Raw genomic sequence first — 16,105 nt, 5'->3', positions numbered from 1 at the left:
ATGTTGATGGGCAAAACTGACTGCTGTGTTCCACTCCTGAGTCTATCAGTGCTATTTTCTCTTCTTTATTACTGTGAAATAGATGGAGGCAAAGAAGCAAACTTTCTAGTGAAGACTGGCTTGAAAGAGGAAGTGTGTTGTCGGTGACACATACCACAGGAGATGCGATGACAGTTACTTTTGCATCTCAATAGATCTAGTTCTTTCTCTGTAGGATTGAGTGATAAGGAATTGGTTTCCATATTCAAATGAATGCAGTGTGATTATAGAAAAAATAACAGATACAAAAAGAAGAAGCTATATTCTGGCTGTTTTGAGTTGCAACTTCTAGTTGACCATTTAAATCCCGAAAAGTCAGCTGAAAAAGGCTGAGTTGTGCCTTGCACTCCTGTGAACAAAAAATGCAACTCATCCAAATGTAAGAAGATTATTCTGTTCCAAAACAGGACAAAACTGCACACATCCCATAGTTGCCATTGCCAACAGTTGTAAGGACCACAAGAGCACACTTAGGCCACATTTGCACATAATGTTAAGGCAGCATTCTGGCTTCATAAACTATGCTGTGCACAAGTTGTGAACTGATGCATGCAGCTGACTTGCTCCTGCTTCACTCCTTCCCTGGCATAAGTGGGCAAACAAACCAGGAAAGGTGCAGGTTATTGTTGAGTCCAGACCCAGGATTATGCTTTCTGCCTCCCTATCAAGACATAAACCAACAGGAAATGATTGATTAAATCCAGCTAGTGCTCATGGTTGAAGGTGTAACACTAAACATTCCCTATTATAGTTGTTTTGCCCATTTGCACCAGGGAATAACAAATTGGGAGCGATGGAGCTGTTTATACAATATTGCTTCTCATGACAAGAACCTTGGCTTCCCATTAAGTGCAAACACAGCTTCTTAGTCAAACGCTGCTATACGTTGATTTGCATAGCCATATTCGGACACCAAGTTTTCTCCATCGGTGTCACAGTCATTTGACCAAGTATGTGCTCTCATCTCACCACTGACTTCACTAGCAGGGCAGGGGCCCGGTGAGCACCTGAATATAACAGCAGTGTTGCTGAGAAATAGCAAGTGCTTCTAGTGTTTAAAATACTCCTAGACTTCTCCCTTCATTGGGGGAGCATACTGTTTGAGAGTGGTAGTGCCACCTTCACTTGCAGGTATATCGAATTCCTCCTCCCATGTGCTTCAAATGTATTAGGAGGGTCACAACCTTGCTCCCTAGCATGGGGTGATGACGCACATAAATTAACATGGCTACCTTTTTGTTTATGGCATGACCCTGTTACTCTAGTGGAGCATCCGGCAACTCAAGTGTGCAGTAAACCAGACTGGCTTAAGCTTCCCATCACAGCCAAATTCTCTTACTTAAGCAAAGTGTTTCTGTTTCTCTTAGCGCAAGGGGCAGGTGCCCCGGTGATATGAATGCTCTGAGAACCAGAGTGGAAGCAAGTGTGAAGCACCCTGCTGCCCTTAGAGCCCAGCATTTGCTGTAATAAAAAGCTCCAATCTCAGTATATTGGATTTTCAGTAACATGGTTCTTTCTGGGTCATTGTTCTCCAGAGGGTAGTCTGCCTTCAAGCCAAATAAGATATTTCCAATCATTTTCCTTAGCACAGTTGCACGTGGAACTCAATTTCTAATAGAGTTTGTGCCACTTTCCCCCCCCTCTAGCTGCTGCTAATGACTCAATGACTATTTGGAGGGGAGGGGAGGGGAGAGGAGAGAGGCTGCATTTTTCATTCCGTCTACTTTCTCCGTGACAGAAATATACGTCAGCCAGTGTAGCACAACAAGCTAAAAGTGAATGGTTTGTATGAATGCCTAACTATACTAGGCCTAAAAATAAAGGAAAATTTGGTTCATGTAGTGAAAGGAGAATAAAGGTAAAGGGACCCCTGACCATTAGGTCCAGTCGTGTCCGACTCTGGGGTTGCGGCGCTCATCTCGCATTAATGGCCGAGGGAGCCCACGTACAGCTTCTGGGTCATGTGGCCAGCATGACAAAGCCGCTTCTGGCGAAAAAGAGCAGCACACGGAAACGCCGTTTACCTTCCCGCCAGAGCGGTACCTATTTATCTACTTTCACTTTGATGTGCTTTTGAACTGCTAGGTGGGCAGGAGCTGGGACCGAGCAATGGGAGCCCACCCCAATGTGGGGATTCGAACTGCCAACCTTCTGATCAGCAAGCCCTAGGCTTTGTGGTTTAACCCACAGCACCACCCGCTTCCCAATGAAAGGAGAATAAACACAGTAGTTATTTCTTCCGTATGCCAATACTCCTGTTTGTTATGTTCTTTGGAGGTGGTCTTCTTGAGTTCTTAGGGTCAGAAAAAGGATTGTGGCTTCCCATCCCTCAGGCCTGGCCAACGTGAGGGTTGTCTTTCCTTCCTGAACTTCCCACCCTCATCTGGGAATGTCCTGAGGCTGCCGCCTCGTCATAGAGAAGTATGTCTGCTGCATTAGAAAGCAACCTTGCAAGCTACTCCAAAAATGATTAGTCCATGGGCATTTTTACTAGCCCCCAGGTCCACATATCTCTGTGCTAGCTGTTTATGCCGCAAGGAATTTATTAGTTGCTGAAGTTAATGACTGGAATTGGAGGGAAAGGGGAGCTCTCATGTATAAATATTATTACATTGTCATAGCAATACTTAAAGAGTTTCCTCATAGTGGTTTGTTGAAATTTAGAAGGAATATCTCCCTCTTGATTATAATGTCATCCAGATCTTTCCCAAATGCATATTGACAATGCATAACAAAAAAATGCATCTTGATGAGCCCTCTTGTTAAATTTTATATAGTCCTTCACTACGATCCGGGACTAATCTTAGCCTTTTTTCTTCCTTGTGCAAGCCCAAGCTTGGGTTTTCAACTCCCATTTCTTAATGAAGCGAGTTCTGTAGTATGTTTCTTAGCACCTGAGAACGTGGCACAGCTTTTCATTGAGCTGCCGAGGCGTTCCTTTTTCTCGGGGTGGAAGGGCAGAGTTTGTTTACATGTCACGTCGGTTTCCTGTCTCCACTTTTCCTTGGGATGGAATTCCCACTCTGTTTCCTCTCATTGTCCAGCCGATGGCTCAGCCTGCCCCTGTGCGTTGGCAGCCTGTCTCCACAGCCCTTGTGTGGAAGGCTGGCAGCAAGCCAGGCCAAGAACTCTGCAAAGAATCCCCCCAGAAAGGGCAGGGTGGGGGGAGAGCTCTCCCGCAGCACGGCTTCCCTGCCAACTCATAGGGCCACTTTGAATGTGTTTTTCCAGCTCTGAGAAATAATCTCTCTACAAAGTGTGTACTTAGTAGTGCTTGAATCCTATTTATGTTCTAACGGCATTTTTATCTTGCCCTTCTTTCAAGGAGCACAAGGCAGTGTGCTCACACCTACACACTCCCTTTCTTTGCCCCTTGTGAGGTAGGCTAGGCTGAGAGTGTTTTGGCTCAAGGTCACCCAATGAGCTGAGTGCAGATTTCAACCTGTGTGACCCAAAGGGTCAGAGTCCCAACTCAGAGTCTGCTGAGTGCAGATTTCAACCTATGTGACCCAAAGGGTCAGAGTCCCAACACCCAGCCCACCACACCAGCCTCTGCAACATCTCAAATGTTTGGAAAAAAGGGGCCTGTTCAGTAGCCCTTAGTTCTGAATTATCATTGTATGTCAGCAGCGTAGCAGAAGGCTTGGAAAATATAGTTTAATCATTTACCATGAAGTTTCAGAGTCTTGTCTTGTTCCTAGCAAATACGTAACTGTGTTACCCACAAGATTGTGCAGGCCAAATAAAACATGCAGATTGAGGATGCGCCGTTCTCCTTCAACTGCCAGGCAGAATTCAATCCTGAAATCGGGTCCTCCAATCTAGTGTGACAAATTTCCATGGATCTCTTTGGTTTTCAGACAGTCTCATTTGCTGTAGCTCCCTAAGTTACAGGTTCTGGATGTTTTCAGAAAAGAGTTTGTTTACAGTTAAACTTTACCTTGGCTTTATAGATTTACGGCTGCATAAACAGTAGTGTAGCATAGCGCTCAGAAATGAGCTGGGAAGCCGCTGTTCAAATCTTACTAAATAACTTGAAGAGAACAATGGGGGGGGTCCAGGGGTGAAGAACAGCCATATCCCAGGCCAGGTAGACAGTGGGAAAGGAGTAGCTAGAAGAAAAGTAAGTACAGTGGTACCTTGGTTTAAGAACAGCTTAGTTTATGAACAACTTGGATTAAGAACGCTGCAAACCCGGAAGTAGGTGTTGTGTTTTGTGAACTTTGCCTTGAAATAAGAACATGTTCTGCTTACTGTTGAGTGTGTTCCATTTGTAAATTGAGTCCCCTGCTGCTATGGGAAAGCACGCCTTGGTTTAAGAACTCTTTGGTTTAAGAACAGACTTACAGAACGATTAAGTTTGTAAACCATGGTTCCAGGGCTAGAGGAACAGCATTTCTGTCTCTAAAAACAAAGAAGATTTATATTTATTTATTTATTTATTTATTTATTTATTTATTTATTTATTTCACTTATATATATATATATATCATTTTGTCACATGGTGACCACAAAGCAATATTCAGTGTACAAAATTTCAATTAATGAAACACAATTAAGACTATCATAATTTGACTTTCAGAAACTTGGGAGAACAGGCAATGGAATCCCACCCACTCTGTGGCCATTTGTGATTCCAGAGAGAGGGAATTACACAGCCTCGGAGGAAAAGGCCCTGTCCCGTGTCTCCACACAGTGAGCTAGTGCTGCTGGGAGGACTACAAGCAGCAGCCCCCCCCCCCAAGTCTTGGGAACTAGGTTGGCTGATATGGGGGAGAGGTACTCCATCAAATACATAGGTTCAGGGATTTATATGTTCACACCTTAAATAGGGTCCAGTGATGTATGGCACCCAGTATTCTAATAGCTGCATTCTGCACTAGCTAGAGTTTCTGGACTGTCTTCAAGCGAAGCCCTTTGTAGATTAATCCAAACAGAAAGTTAGTAGAGAATGCAAAACAGTAGTCAGGCTTATTTTGGTCCAGCAACAGCTGTAGGTGGCGAGTCACCCATAACCAGAAAGAGACATTCTTTGCCACCAAGACCACCAAGGCTTCAAGTAAGAGAGCAAGATCCAGGAGCAACTTGATTGTGTAACTGTTCCTTTAAGGGCAGTGGAGCAGAATGGATATCCAGCTTGCAGCCACAACCACCTCATGATTCAGCTTCAGTTGATTGGCACTCATCCAGTCCATTGCTATTCCAGACACTGGTTCAGCACCAACACAGCTTCTTCTAGTTTAGATGGGAGAGAGAGGTGGGCGTCATAAGCGTACAGATGATATCAAGCTCGAACCCCTGATGACAACACCCAGTGGCTTCGTATAAATGTTTTAAAACTATTTAACTGTTCTGACATGCAAATCTTGCTGCTAACAGTCCCAGACATGAGCATCACATATTAGCAGCACCATAACTAATAACAAAAACGGGGGTAAATTTATTCAGGTGGCTACTCAGGTTTTTGCAGGAATTGTTTCTCACTATTTAATTTGTCTTTTGACTACTCATCCAGACATGTTTGTTATCTGTGCCATCTTCATTGATCTACAGTTATATGTCATAATGAAGAGTAATTGTTTTATTTCCAGTCCTGGTTGGGTTTTTTCCCCTGCTCTTCTCTTGTTTGTTGTGTTGAGTGCTGTGAGTAGGAGGGTGGAATGAAAATTGCACTAACACAGAACAAAGTAGACTTCTTTCCTTTAGTTTGTATGTGGTTTGGGGGCCATTTTTGCAAAGAACTAACCATTTTCCTTTAGTTTGTATGTGGTTTGGGGACCATTTTTGCAAAGAACTAACCATTTATCCTCTGTCAACATCCTTTTAATATAAACATTGACATTGCTTCCCTTTCCTTGTGCTCCCAGTCCACACTCATTGTCCTTAATGAAAATTAGTCAGTTAGTTGTTCCCTCCATCTATAGCCTTTCGATCAAATTCCTGACCTGTGCTGAGGGGCAACCATTAAACTCAGGCAGATGCATCTATGGATGGGCATGCCAAGTGAAATTCTTGTAGCTAGGCAGGCATTCTTGTGGATGGAGAGCAAGTGTAACATAGTGGTTAGAACATGGGAGACCAGGGTTCAAATCCCGCCTCAGCCATGAAGCTCACTGGGTGACCTTGGGCCAGTCATTCACTCTCAGCCTAACCTACCTCACAGGGTTGTTGTGAGGATAGAATAGAGGGGCTGGAATGATGCATACCACCTTGAGTTCCTTGAGGAAAGGTGGGATAGAAATGAAATAAATAAACAAATAAATAAAACTTTGTTAATGAGGATGTCTGAGTAATTAAGGACAAGATTCCCCCCCCTTTTAAACAAAAATCTTTTTTGCCTTTCCCATCTGCTCCTTATTACTTCCTAGGTGTGCATATGGATATTCCAACCCCCCTGCCAGTGTGGTACAGTATTAGGAAACATAGCAGTGGATTACTCTCCCACATCATCCCCTCTATTTCTGATGTTCAAGGATACATCCTGCTATGTATATAGTCAAACAGCTGCACTCAAGAGTGTAGGGACCACCAGACTTGGGGGATGCACCAGAGGTTTGCAGAAGTACAAAAAAAAAATGCTAACAAAAACCTAACAAGGGGAACCCTAAACCAGAGCAGTCAAGGGCTTTGTGTGCTCAGTTGCCTCAAAATGCTTGTTGATGGGGTGAGAGGGGGAGGAAAACCAGAGGGAGGGGAAATGGGATGGAGTATAGCAGAGGAAAGCAGGGTCGGCTTACTGGAAAAGTAAATGGAAGCAGCACGCCACACTGCAATGTTTTGTTGCAGGGCCTACGTGTTCCTTTCTGGGGCCTGGACTGGTGTGAGGGAGTGGCATATGGCTCTTTCCTATTCTGTGGCGCCTGATGGTTCATTCATCCTGAACCTATTTCCCATTTCCATTCTCCCTTGAGCTCTTCTATAGGCATCAATGGTAGTTTGGCTTCTCCTAGGATGCACAATGATTTACGCCGGTGGATGCAGTGGCCATGTTTTAGCTGCATTTATTAGTAATTCTTGGAACATGACGATGCCTTCACATGGCCTTTGTTGGGAAATCACCTGGTGTTTTAGAGCAGTTTCTAAGTACCACTAATGGCCTTGCTCAGGTCCTGCTGGGCAGCTAACCGATTATTATGCACTGCATGGGCCTTCAAATGACTTATGGCTCCATTAGCCAGATCAGATGTTCTTCTCCCCCCACCTACCCCACGTCCCCCAAAGCAGAAAGTATGCCTTAGTTTACAGTCCTGTCCCACTGCGATGCAGCCCACACACGCTTTTGCTCCTCCAGCACAGGCAGAATCATTTTTCTCCTTCCATCTGTCCGCAAATTGAGGCTGCAAGATAACAATCTGAATCCAGAGTGTACTTCAGGAAATGCTTGACTACCACCGCCAGGCAGTGACTAATGCTCATGTTCTCTCCTAGTGATATCAGGGTAAATTCTCAGGGGAATGACATTAGAGAAAGTATCTCACTCACATGCAGTGTTATATTAGCATTGTCTTCATTTGCTGTCTTACTATGAATGCCAACCAAGATAATGTGTATATAGTCTAAAATGCACGGGGTTGAACAGATTTCCTCTAGGAACAAGGCCCTTTCAGTCATGGGACCATCTTAGCCCAAGCCATAATGCTCTATGTTTTCAAATGTTGGTCTAAAACCCATCCCTTTAAGCTGGACTTAGAGGGTTCTGTTGCTCTTTGCCCTTCTTTATAGGTTTTATTGTGAGTTTCTGCTGAGATTAGTATGTCTGGTTGGGTTCACTACTTTTCAACTCTTGCTTTGGTTTTATTGTACAGTGGTGCCCCGCTAGACGAAAATAATTCGTCCCGCGAAAATTTTCGTCTAGCGGGGTTTTCGTCTTGCGGAGCGGCAATGGGAGCCGCGCTCCGCAAAAAAAAAAAAAAAAAAAAAAAAAGACGAAATTTTTTCGTCTTGCGAGGCAGCCCCATAGACTTTTTCGTCTAGCGGGGCAGCCTCCCGCTAGACGAATGCTTTCGTCTAGCGAGTTTTTCGTCTAGCGAAGCATTCGTCTAGCGGGGTACCACTGTACAGTTTTATTTTTTTGTTGCAATGTTTTTGATGTTAACTGTTTGGAGTAAATTAATAGCAAGTGTCAGGCAGTGGCCGTTTCCTCTCACTAACTAACCTCTTTGGCCTGATATACTCTAAACTCTTAATGCTGGGGAACTGTTTGTATCTGCCTTCCGGGAACACTTTTTCTTGGGAGCTATGGCTCTTCTGAAACCACAAAAGTAGTTTTCTCTGTGCTTCAGGGCAGGAAGACACAACCCATGAAGCACATAGGTGTCGTTCAACGCAGCAACTGTGCATGTCATTTATCCTCAGTAACTTGACAGACAACCTCCTATCCTGATGCAGCAGTGCTGTGTGTTTCACACTCAAAGGATAGGCAACATATTGTAGACATTAATAAGGGGAGAAGAGGGAGGATCAGTGATCACCATTTTTGTATGTCAGCCATAAGTTTAATACAGTGGTACCTTGGTTCCCGGACAGCTTGGCTCCCGAACAAATTGGCTCCTGAACGCTGCAAACCTGGAAGTATGTGTTTTGGTTTGTGAAAGATTTTCGGAAGCCGAACGTCCAATTGAGTGCAGAAAGCTCCTGCAGCCAATCGGAAGCCATGCCTTGGTTTTTGAACAGTTTCAGGAGTTGAACGGACTTCCAGAATGGATTAAGTTCGAGAACCAAGGTTCCACTGTAGAACATCACATGTAGATCCAGCCTCAGTGCCTATTACTTGGATTAGGGGAGATTATTGCCTTGTGCTAAACTGGTTGTACAGAAATCCTTATCCAGTGCTCTGGTTACTGCGGCTATCATGACACCGTCATCATGGTTGTGTTATTACCCTTCCGAGTTCATTGTGTGTGTTGCTTAGTGCCACTGGCTTCAACTATGCTGTCAGTGGCTTTGTTGATGCTGAGAATAGTGCATTCACCAAGTCCATTGGTGTGGCTCCCTTTCAGACACTTAGCAATTGGGCTCCAGGTTCCAAGCAGAAGAAAGATGTACTTCTTAACCATGCAGCAGATGACTCTGAAAGAGCTGTGAAGTTTCCTTCTTTCTTTACATTTCATATAAGGAAGGGAAAGTCCAAGAACGTTTGTCTGAGGGAATTGGGTCTGGGCAGCAGTCTGCTACTCAGTATACTCATATTTGCAGCATTCTGCAGGCAGGGAGGTTTGCCCTCCAAGCCATCTTGCAGACTTAAATCTCCACATTTTTCCACTGTGCCAGTAAGGAACCAGACTCAGTGACTGCTTCAAAGTTAGTTTCCAGGCTTGGTTAAGCCCATCTTTTCCTTTGGTTTCCAGCAATATGATGTTGCCGTAATTGCTGTCATGTCAGACCTCAGTAACATTGTGGGTTTTTTTTTTTCCTCACAGGATGTTTGATGTGGGGGGACAGAGATCTGAGAGAAAGAAGTGGATCCACTGCTTTGAAGGAGTGACTGCCATTATCTTCTGTGTTGCTCTTAGTGCATATGACTTGGTTCTGGCTGAAGATGAGGAGATGGTAAGGAAATATTCATGTTTGCAATATTCAAGGTGCCATGCTTTGGGACAGAACTCACTCGATTTTGTTTTCTTAGACTTCCATATACTCTTAAGCCTTCAGCTCCTTTGCCCTTCCCCCTTCTTCCTCTAAGCACACTTCTTGGCTCAGCATATTTGTTGCCTTGACAGAATCGGATGCACGAGAGCATGAAGCTGTTTGACAGCATCTGTAACAACAAGTGGTTCACAGACACATCCATCATCCTCTTCCTCAACAAGAAGGATCTCTTTGAGGAGAAGATCATCCACAGCCCCTTGGCCATCTGCTTCCCGGAGTACACAGGTACGTGGCGCCATTATTTATTTGAGAAATTAACTTCAAATCCCACGTCTTTAATTACTCCTGTACTCTTTGGTCTGGGAACATTGTCCTTGGATTGGCATTAGTGGCAGGCGAGGAGCAAGTTTCTGTCTCACAATCCCCTACTGTCCAGTTTATCTTCCTTGTGCCCTGCCATCTCCCTTTCTGTATCACTCCCAGTTTAGTTTAGAACTAAAATCTAGTGGGAGGTGGTGTACAGGCCAAATTTATTACAGGATTCTTCTAGGTCAGGGATGGGGAGCCTGTGGCCTTTCAGATGTTGTTGGACTACAACTTCCATCATACCATGCTGCTGAGTCTGAAAAGATTTGAAATGCAACCCTGGCAGGGTAATTTACGCCCTGAAACTTGCAGACTCATTGCAGAGAAAATTAAAATTCAAAGAAGGGCAAGACCTATTCAAAAGGTGGTTAAGGAGAAAGTTTCTATCTACAGATGCCTATGAAAGCTGTGCGTCAATTTCCATGCATATAACATAATATGAAATGTAGGCAATGCACACTTTTGCCAAATTGTGACAAAGCTTCCACTTTTAGAAGCAAAAGATTGTGGTGGAATTATGTGGGAACCAGGTAAATTGCACATTTGATCAATGCACACATTTTGTAATATATAAGGGATCAGGCATATAATGGTGAATATAGGCAGCCAAGTTTTCACATGGGAAGTGTGGGGCAGTTTTCCCATTGCTTTATTGTACACTCTGGTCTCTTTTCAACAACGTATAAGTTGTATTATAAATCTCTGATACACATGCTTTGATTCCAGGGGAACATTTCTATTTCTGTAAGCTAGGGAGCAGTAGCGTGTGGACCTGTGTAAACTTGTGCATGAAGACCTTGTAATTTATACACTTCATATCCTGAAAAGTAACCACCTTAAAATTGTAATATTTACCATGGCATATACAGCTTTGCTACTATAAATATGTTAGTCTTCAGAGTGCCACAAGACTCCCAGTTGAATGAAGTTCCTGTGATATTAGATTTTTCTTGCAAGGGAGTGGAGCAATTCAGTGACAGCACAAGCCCTGTGACTTTAGAACAGTAGAAAGGAAGGGCATCGCCTTCTGTATAGACCCAGGAGGAAATGAAATTCAGAAGACAACCAGTCTGCATTTGTGGCTGTAGCCTATGAGTGAATGGCAAGTGCTGGGTGTCAGGGGCCCAGTTGTAAAACTTTGGCAGTGGGAAAAGGGAGGTTTTCATCGTTGCTTTTGTACTTGTTGTGCACGGCAGGAAGTGTGGAATTTTCTTTTGCTGATAATGCTCATCAGCTGCAGTGTGTAGGAAAGTGAGTAAAGGAACAAGGCCAAGGCAGCTTCTCCAACAAATTCAAGTATCATGTTGCACCCCTGCTCACTCAGCTTGCCATCCCCTTCCATTCCCCCCACACCAGCCCCTAGAGCTTCTTTTCCCCATCCGATGCAACTACTAAGCTCTCTTTTCACCTTCCCAATCCTATTTCTGAAGCCACTTGCCTGTTCTGTTCTGCAACCCATTTTCTCCTTCACCCCCATGTAGATGCCTCCTCCGGCCCCTCCTTTTGTGCAACTCCCCTTGCACAGAAGCCCACCCCCCTGGTAACCTCCTGCGTCTTCCTCCTTCCACATATTGCAACTACAAAGCACCCTTTTCATATTCTGCCCAGTTATGAAGCCACCATCTCCAGTTCTTTAGACCCTTTCAGGCCCCTTCTTTCTTCTCCTTCTTTCTTTCTTTTTTTTACAACCCCCTTTGCATTTTTTTTACACCCACCCCTTTCCTCCCCCTCCATCCTCCTTTTCTCAATTCTCCCTTGCACACAGATTGCCCCCGTTTCTGTTCTCCCTCCTCTCTTCTTTTCTGAAGCCGCTTTACACACATATTCCATGCTGGTCTATGTCACTGCATATATAAGATGAGTAGAATCTTAAGAACAAGGCGGTCAGCTAGCTTGTTCAGTTAGAGAAGGTTAAGTTCAGGTGATGCTGTTCAAGGCCGGAAGTTGGTTTGTTAAGAAAATATCTGTGCTAAATTACTGCATTGAATCTGGAACTTGGTGTCTGGAACACATGGTACCAGGAGTGAAATGCATTGTATTTAGGGATGGAGGGACACTGAGAGGTTGCTCTTTTTTGAAAGAAAGAAAGAAAGAGAAAACAATTTTAACAAAGACAAATAGTTGAGATATATACACACAGAAGCAAACACAACAGAGCCTTTCCCAACTCCTTTCTTACTGTAATCAAACCTTGTTTATTTTTTTTTAAACAGAATTTATTAGCATTTTCATAATATAACACAAACCCAACCCCACACCTACAAATACAAAAACAAATACAAATACACATAATGTCAGGATTCTTCTTCTTATTTGTATATCTTACAAAAAAAAATTTCTACTTCTGAATCTTGACGTTTGACTTCCCCCGCCTCTTCACCTTCGGTTTTAAATCAGTATACTATTTCCTTAACAACTTTTCTCTATAAAAAAAATTAACTTACTTAAAATAACACAATTATCTTGATCTTTTATTATAGCCTAAATCTTAACCATATATTCTTATAACTAAACTTATTTCTTCTGTCCTTTATCATGCTGCTTTTGACTTAAAAATCAATATCTCCTTACTTATTTAAAATAAACTTATAATCAACAGACTTCACACTCCGATTTCGGATACCATGACAGACCATTTGGATTATACATTTAATACTTCAACCCACTCCCCCTCTGTCCATTGTCTTTTTCTGTCTTTCACCAGAACCGGATCTCCAATTATCTTCTTCTGAGTGTCCACAGATCCAGGCATTCACAACAAACCTGGCATCGAGCTTCAGGGTGTTCATCACTTCCTTTCTGGGCTCCTCCGTACCTTTGTGCCATACTTCTTCTTCTTGTAGAAATCTTAATTCCATGTCCCTTGCCCCCGAGCTGCCACCTCGGAGTCTGGATATTATAAATTTTCCTGTTCCAGGGCTGCCACCCCCAGAAATCGGTTCCTTTTCCCGGAGTTGCCCAGCCATTTCGAACCATCCTTCTAGCACCCCTCCTAGCTCTTTGCCAAGGTTTGATTCCATTGTATAAAACTTTTGAAAAGCCTCCTCTGTGGAAAGTGAGTCCTTTTTATTTATAATTCCACTCAAAACTTGCAGTTTCCGATTAAGCAGTTCCAGCTTCAAGACAGTGAGCATTTCCTCATCCTTTGAACCAGAGTTCAATACGAGTGCGAACACAAAGTCCAGCATTTTAGAAGGGAGGATGAGTGTCAGATTTCAGTTCCTGTCTCTTCCTTCCTTTGTTTCAATTTTTTCCCACGACAGTCCAAGTCGTCGCCATTTCTCCGAAGCCGGAGTATAAAGACCAAAACTTCAAATGGAGATATTTTTTCCCCAATTAACCCCCGAAGGGAAATCTCAGCAGTCTCAGTTTTCAAATTCCAGGTACTTTCTATCGATTGTTGTAGCAGCAGTCACTTAAACGGTTAATTTCTTTCAACTCCCGAAGGGAAGGAGGCGGGCTGCCTTTCTTCTTTCCCCCAGATCGTTCCAAGAATACAAAGAGTCAATCAAATACTCACAGCCACTGGGTTCTTATCAGCTCGTTAAAGACAGGTAGAACTTAGACGCTCATCACAGGCTTTGTCGCCGCATTTGCATCCCGGTTGGGGCATGTCCCCTATAGCCCGGCTCCGTCGTCCCTTCACCCCCACTCCCCCTTTACAGGGGGAGCGGGGGAAGGGTTCGGAGCCACAACGGGCACAGCCGGGGAGCCCAGGGTGCGGGACGCTCTTCCCGCACCCCAACCGGAGCCCCGCTTTGCGGTAGCAGGGCTCCTAACCCCCGGGATGGACTGGGTGCTTCGCAGCCGAAGCAGCCCACGACCACCCGCAATGGCGTCGCCGCCGGAAGTCGTAATCAAACCTTGTTTAAAACTGCTACTACCCCTCTGGGTTACCCCTCCCCCTGCCTGCTCTACTCAAACCTCTGCCATTGTTCAAAATTGACACTTTTTTTTTTTACTCTCAGTATCTCTCCTTCCCTGCTTCACTCAAACTTCTGCTGTTAAGCTGAACCGCCATTCAGCTCTCATGAATATATAAAAACAGCCAAGAGTTAGAATCAATTCTTAGGAAATCTGCAGGGAAGGATCTCTTCTCCTCCCTTTTCTTCTCTCAGTTTTTAAGCCTCTTCCTGACTGGAGAGGCATGGTATGTAAAGCACAGCTGCCGATTTCAGTTCTGTCCGTTTCTCATGTTTCCAATCTTGCAATTAAAAAAAATACTCATGAAAATTCGCCAGCACTTTAGTGCTAATTTCTCCCAATAAATACATTTTATATGCAGTTTTGACTAAAGTAGACATTACTGCAAAGCAATTTTTACTAATAACAATGCTGGGGAAACCCAGCCAGATGGGTGGGGTATAAATAAATAAATAAATTATTGTTATTGTTATTATCCTCACAAATTCATCCTAATGCATATTTTTATGCATTTTTGTAAACTATGGTTTGAGAACTACACCACAAAATTCAGATAAGTGTGAATTTCAAAGGATGGCTGTGTTTCAGTTCTCATATTGCTTTGGAAAGTGTGAAACTGATCGTTTTGCAAAGTGAATTGAATCCCCCCCCCCCCCGTGCACAGCTCTATTGCAATTGCTTGTGTCAGCGTTGCAGCTTCCTAGTATGACTAAGCTGTGTGGCTCTTGAGTTTCAAGAGGAGGAGCTGGTCAGACAGTGTATTTCCCTTTGAATTTATTTAGTTGGTTTCGCTGTAAATTCATCCAGTTACTACTCAGTACTAGGCAGATGAGGAAATCGGAGCTTTTCCCGGGCCAGAGTCTTCAACTCTGCCGTACCACATTTCTACTATAAACTGCTCATGGATTAAAATAAGCTCAAGCTGTAGGTATCACTATTGTTCCCAGTATTGTTAGCACCATACATTGGCCTCTTTAAGGATTAGAGAAGGAGTTAATGCATTGCTTTTCTGAACTACCAGCGTCTGATTCCTTGAGTGTCGTTTCGGGGGCAAAAATCTACATAGTCCTGTTGTGATACCATTCTGTGGATCTCTCTCTCATTCTCTTTCCCTCCACCTCTTCCTTAGGGGCCAACAAGTATGATGAAGCTGCTGGCTACATCCAGAGCAAGTTTGAGGACCTGAACAAGAGGAAGGACACCAAGGAGATCTACACCCACTTCACCTGCGCCACTGATACCAAGAACGTGCAGTTTGTCTTCGATGCTGTCACTGATGTCATCATCAAAAATAACCTGAAGGACTGTGGGCTGTTCTAGCTCTCCAGGCAGCATCTACTGAGGAACACAGGAAGGTGAGGCATTTCACACACTCATCCAGGTGCCCGAAAGGGCATGCACTTCTGTTTCTTCCCAGGAAATAAATGTGTGAGCAAGACATGGGTGTCAATTCTGTGACATCTCTGTGCACCTTAATGTACCATTGTGAGTGGCTGTGTCTCAAAGGTAGTAGCAGAAGCAACTGTTTGAGATGCCCAAGGTGGATGGGCACTGAAAGCTGGCAAGACAAAGGGGCAGAGGAGTGGTTGTTTTGCCATTGCAGAAAGATGAAGCAGAGTCATTGATGCCCTGTGAACTTGAGTTGATGGAGCTGGAGGGCTTGGCTTGCCGGAGGGGAGAAATGCTAGCTTGTTTTCATGTGGGCTCCCTTCAGCCCCAGTGGAGATGAAGCTCTTCAAAATCTGATGGGGATCAGCTTGTTTAACTGCTCTGAACCAATCTTGAAATGCATCTGGGCCCCTTGACATAATTCTAGGCTCAGGAAGATGGTTCATCAGATATTAGCTTCCAGGCCTTTAAACAATCTATGGCCTTTTAAACTTGGGGGGTGGCGAGTATTCTTATTATTTGTTGTTGTGTTTTTATATTGTAAACCGCCCTGTGATCCTCTGATGACGGGCAGTATACAAATTTAATGAATAACAAGTGGCTTGATCCAGCAGGCTCTTTTTATGTGCTTTAAGAAATGGTCAAGCCTTCTTTCTCTGGGTTTATTACAAACTAACGTTTAGCTCACAGACTGGGGAGGTACTGAATCAATGGCTTCACATGTGGTGCAAGCTGAATGTCGCTTGGGTCCATCTTGGCCACTGAAGTGAGCAGTGTTTGTGTATATCTGCCCACCTCC

At 43.9% G+C, this 16,105-nt stretch overlaps 1 protein-coding gene across 1 annotated transcript in view; it reads left to right on the top strand.

The window, feature by feature from the left end:
* GNAI2 (G protein subunit alpha i2) overlaps window positions 1-16,105 on the top strand; it is a 125,932-nt gene that overhangs the window by 108,514 nt on the left and 1,313 nt on the right. Inside the window, exons 6-8 of the mRNA XM_033140586.1 lie at window positions 9,459-9,588; window positions 9,759-9,912; window positions 15,047-15,272. Coding sequence (XP_032996477.1) covers window positions 9,459-9,588; window positions 9,759-9,912; window positions 15,047-15,237 — 475 coding nt within the window. The 3' untranslated portion in view covers window positions 15,238-15,272. The remainder of the gene's footprint in view (window positions 1-9,458; window positions 9,589-9,758; window positions 9,913-15,046; window positions 15,273-16,105) is intronic.

This window comes from Lacerta agilis, chromosome 2 (genome assembly GCF_009819535.1).
Source record: "Lacerta agilis isolate rLacAgi1 chromosome 2, rLacAgi1.pri, whole genome shotgun sequence".
NCBI classification, from domain to species: Eukaryota; Metazoa; Chordata; class Lepidosauria; order Squamata; family Lacertidae; genus Lacerta; species Lacerta agilis.
The sequence above is the reverse complement of the archived record's forward strand: the minus strand, read 5'-3'. Positions and strand labels throughout refer to the sequence as shown.